The following is a 6,796-nucleotide window of genomic DNA, read 5'->3' on the forward strand; positions in this document are numbered from 1 at the left end:
CGCTAATGTCCGTGATGGTCCCCAGCCCCACAGAGTGGCAGCCCTGAGCTCGGGCCTGCCTCCAGGTGCCCCTGGCCCACATGCTGTGTGGTGAGGGATGCCGGGGGCGGGACTGGGGGCACCTAGCCCAGACTCGCTGGTCCAGGCAGGCTTCCAGGAAGGAGTGGTCACTAAGTATGGCCTTAGGCAGTGGCTGTCTATCCTGGCTGCACCTGTGAATCGTGTGGAAAGGGCTGAAACAGTCCCGTGCCCACACCTGAGAGTCTTGAGGAGCTTGCCAGTGACTGACGGGAGGCTGTTCCTGCCCCACGCTGGGAAGAGGGTTTCATGGTCGGAGCTGCTCATCTTGAGGAGGGGCTGCCTCTCAGAAGTAGGCTCCATTTCAGGGGGTGAGCTTCCCAGCACAGGGAGTAACCAAACTATAGTTGGGCACCACCGGCCAGCGTGCTCTGGAAAACTGGCCCCCACCCCCGTAACCCCTGGGTGTGTGGCCTGAGCACCTCAGAGGGCCTGCCCAGCCTGCAGCCTATTCCCTCACGACTTCTAAACCAGCAGGCGGGAGCTCCCAGAGGTCGGGCCACGTGTCGGGCAGGGGGCCAGGGTCTCGGGCCACCGCTGGCCCTTCTCTTGCCACCAAGCCCAAGGACCTGCCCTTGTCCCCTTAGACTCAGCCCCCCCTCTGTGACAGATGCAGGAGGCAGCTCCACTGTACAGATGGGGACAGGAAGGCTGTGGCAGGTGCCAGCCTTTCACTTGGGGCAGACGGTTCCTGGGCAGAGATGTGTAGGGCCGGACCCAGCCTTTTCTCCTGTCAGCGGTCAGGTTCCAGAACTGACTCCTGAGAGCGAGAGCCTGCTCTGAGGTGTCACCTTCCATCTGGGCTGGGGGTCCGCCACCCCCAACACACTCACAGTTTCCCCGGTGCAGCCCGAGGAATGTGGCTTCCTCGGATGTCCCCGACAGCGGGCTAGGTCCAGAGGGCAGGCCTGTACCTGGCCCTGGGGGACATAAGGGCGGCTGGAGCCGTGACCTGGAGCGGTGACCTGTGTCTGGGCGTGCTGGCCTGCTCCAGACCGCCTGCCACTTTCTAGGAAAGCAACTCCCTTCAGGCCCCTTTGCCCTGCCGTTCAGAACTCAGCATGTGACAGACGGGGCCCAGCAGGGACAGCTGGCACACACTCCAGTGGGTTCAGGGGAGGAGGGTTGAGTAAAGGGACTGCTCAGAAAGTCATGGCAGATACCAGGACCTGGAGCAAGAGGAGGCATCCTGCTTGTCACTCATGCTGGGCTGTTGGCCCCAGGCCTGATGGGCATGGGAGGGAGCGGGTTCTAGACCTGGAAACAGGGTACCTTGGTTCCAGAGGGTAGCCAGATGTTCGAGACCCTACAGGAAGGAGCTGGGGTGTCTGCGCCCCAGTCCCTGGCCTCCCTTCCCCCGGAAGTCAGTGGGCAAGGCTGCCTGCTGAGCATGAGGAGCGGGGTGGGGGTGGAGCTGGAGCCTGCATGTAACTCCTGCCCCCAGGCCTTGGTACGCGTGGCCACGACTGCCGAGGGCTTACGGAAGGTCTAGTGTCCGCAGAGCCTCCCCAGGCGGAACCGCAGACAGCCCGCCTGGTCCCCCTTCCCCCGCTGTGGGCGTTTTCCTGTGTGACCCGATCGTCTCCGCTCTCCCCCCGCTCCCCAAACCCCGCAGCCCCATATCATGGCTATCTCTCAGCTTACCTTGACCCCTGCTGACCCCTTAGCTTGTGGCATCTGCCACCTCTCCGTCTTCATCTCCCTTCTGGCTCCCCGTCAGCCACACTGACCGCTCGGCTGACTCAGGCAGCTTTCTGGCCTCGGGGCCTTTGCACGTGCTGCGTGGTTCCTCGGCCTGGAATGCCGTTCCTCGCCGTTCCTCGCCGTTCCTCCAGACGCCGGTGCGGCTTGCTTCCTCCCTTCCTCTATTCCTTTAGGTATTTGCTCGAATGTCATCTTCTCCGAGAGGCCTCCTCTGACCTCCTGCGAGCTTCCTCTGCCCTCCTGGGCTTCATTTCCCTCCCGAGTGCTTACCACCGTTGGACGTCTGTAGATGTTGTGAATCTAGTTTGGTGTCCCAGTCTGCCACCCGTGGGTGGGCTCCCAGGCTGTAGGGAGTTTTGTCTGTTTTGTTCACTGCCGTGTCCAGCGCCAGGGCCGGGCGGGGCGCTGTCCGTGCTGGAGCTCGGCGTGGGTGCTGACGCAGAGGCCCTCCTCCAGGGCACTCGCCCTCAGCACTGCTGGCTTTCTCGCTGGCGCTCAGACTTCCTCCTGGAGAGCCCCACGTCCCCTGTCCATCTGTCAGCTCCAGAAGCAGCTACCGGTGGCTGGGACCCCAGGGGGAGGGCCCTGGCCAGGCCCTGGCCTGGTTCACCCTGGGGAGTGTGGGAGGTGACGGGCCTGCGTGAGCCCACGCCCCCGGGTGACCGGGCCTGCTCCTTGTCCTGCAGGCCAACGAGTGCATGCGGATCAAGATCTTGGGCGACTGCTACTACTGTGTGTCGGGCTTGCCCGTGTCCCTGCCCACCCACGCCCGGAACTGTGTGAAGATGGGGCTGGACATCTGCGAGGCCATTAAGTAGGTGTCATGGACAGGTCTGGGTGCAGGGATCTGTCCCTGTGGCGAACATGGCGGGGAGCGCATTGTCCCCATTTTGCAGATGAGGAAACTGAGTTTCGAGGTGAGGGTGGCTTGCCTGGTGCACTCAGCTGTCTGCATCCCCCCCGCACTGGGACTCCGAGGCCCAGAGAGCGTCAGAGGCTCCGAGCTGGGGGTCGGGAGGGTGGGGCAGCTGGGCTCCCCTCCTCCAAGGACAGAGTCTCAGTGGCAGCAAGAGGCCCTCGCAGACCTGAGGGCTGACTCCGAGGCTTCATCTGCTTCCTGTTCCCCGTGAAGACCCTAGAGTTGAGGGGACTGGCTCTCAGAGCTGCAGGGAGACCCGCAGCCTCCTGGGGCTCCTTCCCACCACCACGCCCTCCCTGCGAGGCCGTCTGGAGCCCCCACCACTGTGCTCCGTGGGAGGCCCCCGTACTCATGGGCTGGGCCCCACCGGCCAGTGTTCCGGCAAGCAGGGCTCACTGGGCTGCCTGAGGCCGTAGCTCCTGATGTCAGCCTGGGTCCAGCTCATCCTTCCTCCTGGAATCTCACCAGAAACACTGGACAGGGTTGGGGTCCCAGCTGGCCCTGGCCCATGTGCATGAAAGTTGTGCTGGTCCCCTCCACCTAGCTTTGACCGCGGTGGGCTCTGTCCCTTCCTAGGCCTGTTGGTGGACATGTGGCACTGGCCACTCCCTGAGCCCGCACCCTCTTACTAAGGGGACCCAGAGGCCCTGCTCCTGTCCAGGGTGCCCTGCTGGGGAATCTCAGCTTGGGCTCCTTGCGTTGACTGGTGCTAGGACCCCAGGGTTTCTGTTCCCCAGAGGGGACCCCCAAAGGCTGGTCCCTCTGTTCTTTGTCTCTGCTGGGTTTGGGGCAGTGCCTGAGCCCCCTCTACAGACCCCCACAGCCTTCTCAAACCCATCCAGGGTGCTGGGCTGGGGAGACACCCGGTGACAGAATTTGGGGCCTTCTCCATGAGCTGCAGTGACAAATGACACCTGGAATTCCTTATCCTCCCAGCCTTTGAGCTTGGGACAGGCCTCGTTCATTTGCACACTCCCAGGGACGGGTCGCTCAGCTGCTGTCAAGGAGCCAGTGCTATTGGGCTGAGGACATCGTTCCTGTGAGCGGGGCCTGCCCTGCTCTGACACCCTCCCCCACGCTCCCCCACGCCCCTCGCTCTGCCCCCGCCTCCAGCCTGCCCTGGGGCCAGGGCCCCTCCAGCAGCCCTGGCTGGGTGGGCGACCAGACGGCTATGCCCCAGGCAGGTGCGGGAGGCCACGGGCGTGGACATCAGCATGCGCGTGGGCATCCACTCCGGGAACGTGCTGTGCGGCGTCATTGGCCTCCGCAAGTGGCAGTATGACGTGTGGTCCCACGACGTGTCCCTCGCCAATAGGATGGAGGCGGCCGGAGTCCCTGGGTAAGGCTCGGCCGCAGAGCAGTGGGGTTAGAGGCCAGGGTCCGACTCTGGGTGCCGGGCGTCGGGCGGGTCAGATAGAACCGGGGACCTCGCGGCTGGCCCGGGCTCCGGCCTGGCTGCTCCGTCTGACTGGGTCCCCCACCCCCGGCCTCCACCCCCAGCCGAGTGCACATCACGGAGGCGACGCTGAACCACCTGGACAAGGCGTACGAGGTGGAGGATGGACACGGCCAGCAGCGCGACTCCTACCTGAAGGAGATGAACATCCGCACGTACCTGGTCATCGACCCCCGGGTACGAGGGCTCAGACGCAGGGGGGCGGCGTTGAGGGGGGCGGCAGGGGCGCACACCCGAGGGAAGGCCCGTGGAGGGAGAGCAGGCTCCCCCCTCTAGGCAGTGGAGGGGCGGCAGTGAGCTCCCCGTCGCCGGTTCCCGTGTGTTCTGGTTCCCGGGTAACAGCTGCTCCTCCGTGCGCTTTCTACGGAACGAGAAAGCCAGCGCCGGCCACACGGGGGGACGTCGCTGCCCCGCGTGAAGCACTCGCTGTGGCCGCATGCAGCGTAGACACTCTTGGGATAATGGCCACCCTTAATTTGTTTTCCGTGAGGGTATCAGTCATCTGAATTTTCAGAAGACGCACTTTAAGAGCGTGCTTTGGATGAGACTCAGGAGCCGGACCCCTGTGTCCTGGCTCTGACCCGCGGCGTCGGGCGCCTCCGTCCCCACGAGGACCCCGCGGTGGTGGTGGGCAGCGCTGGGCTGCTCCCGGCCTGCCCCGCGCCTGCATAGGACAGTCTCCCGCCGCGGGAGGCAGCTTGTCCTGTGGCTGCTGGTGAATCATCCTTGGGGCTCGCTCAAGAATGTCACCATGGCAGGCTCTTCCTGCCCCCTCTCTCTCTGGCCTTGGCTGTCCTCAGGCCTAGTCCTCCCGGTCTCCAGGGAGCCACGGGCCAGCCCGTGAGCCTCCCCCAGCATCTGCTCACCCATCTCCACCCACCTCCTGAGTAACCCCGGTTCTCATCCAGCTGTTGTTCTCCGGGGCCCTGAGTTAGCATCTGGGGAAGCCCCTCCTGCGTACCTGGGGCTGCCCGGCACCTCCTCGGAATATAGCCCACAGCGTGGGTCCCTGACCTCTCCTCTGTCCCCTCCCTCCCTTCCTCCCGAGCACACTTCCCCCCAGCCCCGCACCACCCGCCTGTCCCTCCCCTGCCAGGCTCGTCCCACTGCAGGACCCTTGTCACTGCTGTCCCCTCCTCCCAGGGCCCGGGTGGCACCGTGCGTGACACCGTGCTCCTGTGCCTGCACACGTACCTTGGAGACCTCCCCCGTGTGTGCATAGAGGATGCTCATTTCTCATGACCGCGTGTGCCGCCCCAGGATGCCGTGGGCAGTGGACTTCCTGGGTGTCATGGGGGTCTCTTCCCCGCTTCCGCAGGCTCTGACTCACGTCAGTGGTGACGTGCGGGGTCACTTGTGGGCAGTGACGATTTGGGGGACCCGCCTCTGAGCAGGCGTGTTTTAACTGAGAAAGGATGGATCTTTGGCACACATCTTGGGGAGCCAGAGTGTCCAGCTCCCCTGCCCTGTGACAGAAGTGTCAGCGGCCTTGAACTTGAGCTGGCTGGGTACTGTGTAGGCGGAGTTGCCGACAGTGGAGGGGAGACCGATGTGCGACTTCCGCCCACCGCAGGGCACAGTGGCTTCTCAGACCCTGCCTGGGACTGTCGCAGAGGCCGAGTCCCACGCTGCTCGCTTGTGGCTCGGCCAATGTTTGTGGCCGTGGCTGGTCCACGTGGGTGTATGCGGGGACCCTGGAGATGGGGTCTCCTGGAGGGCAGTCATGTTGGGGGTAAGGGGTTCCACAGGCCTCAGGATGGCCCAAGCTTGTTTCCGGCGGTCTTGGGGGTCTTTCTTCTCCTCCCCGCTTTTTCTGGTCCTGCTCAGCCTCCCCACTCGGAGTAGGGCCCAGGCGTATCATTACGGGGACGGGACAGGACTGGGGTGCGGGGCTGGGCTGGACTCTGTCAGGGCCTGGCTGAGCCACCGTGTGCCGGGCACGGCCGCAGCAGGCCCGTGTCACTTGATGGACCCGTGATGTGTTTTGGGGCCACGAGAGTGCAACTCCCTAAGATGGTGCCCTGGGTGTGAGACGCCCCTCGGTGGGACGTCTCTCCGGGTTGCTGGCCAGCACCCCTCTTTTTTCCTCTGCTCCCCACAGGAGGGACATGTGCCGGCCACATGTGGGTGGATGGGATGCCTGTGGCTTCCCTGGGTGCTGTCTCCCCTGGGTGCTGTCTCCCCAGGGTACCTTCCCAGGGAGGGGCCGGTGGGCTTCCAGGCCCCAGGGACAGAGTCTGGGTCTGAGGTGCCTCAGTGGGCTCGTGGGGCGTTGGGGCTTAGGGCCCGGACCCACTCCCGCCCCTGGGGAGGCGGGGAGGGGTGAGCACAGCTGCGTGTGACTGTCTCCCTCCAGAGCGGGGCAGGGCCCCACGCTGGGGCCACCGCTCCAGCCAGCCAGTGCCCTGGGCTTCAGCCGGTCCCTGGGGACTGCCGAGCCAGCGGCTTTGACGGGGGGCGCCAGGGCAGGGGTGGGACCGTGTCTGTGTCTGCCCGCAGAGCCAGCAGCCACCGCCACCGAGCCAGCACCTCCCCAGGCCCAAGGGAGAGGCGGCGCTGAAGATGCGGGCGTCCGTGCGCATGACCCGCTACCTGGAGTCCTGGGGCGCCGCGCGGCCCTTTGCCCACCTCAGCCACAG

The 6,796-nt window shown here is 65.1% G+C and overlaps 1 protein-coding gene across 1 annotated transcript in view; it reads left to right on the top strand.

Moving 5' to 3' along the window:
• Positions 1-6,796, top strand: part of ADCY7 (adenylate cyclase 7) — a 43,768-nt gene that overhangs the window by 23,997 nt on the left and 12,975 nt on the right. The window contains exons 8-11 of the mRNA XM_025044593.1: positions 2,469-2,596; positions 3,882-4,040; positions 4,202-4,334; positions 6,657-6,794. Coding sequence (XP_024900361.1) covers positions 2,469-2,596; positions 3,882-4,040; positions 4,202-4,334; positions 6,657-6,794 — 558 coding nt within the window. The remainder of the gene's footprint in view (positions 1-2,468; positions 2,597-3,881; positions 4,041-4,201; positions 4,335-6,656; positions 6,795-6,796) is intronic.

This window comes from Pteropus alecto, unplaced genomic scaffold, assembly GCF_000325575.1.
Source record: "Pteropus alecto unplaced genomic scaffold, ASM32557v1 scaffold123, whole genome shotgun sequence".
NCBI lineage: Eukaryota > Metazoa > Chordata > Mammalia > Chiroptera > Pteropodidae > Pteropus > Pteropus alecto.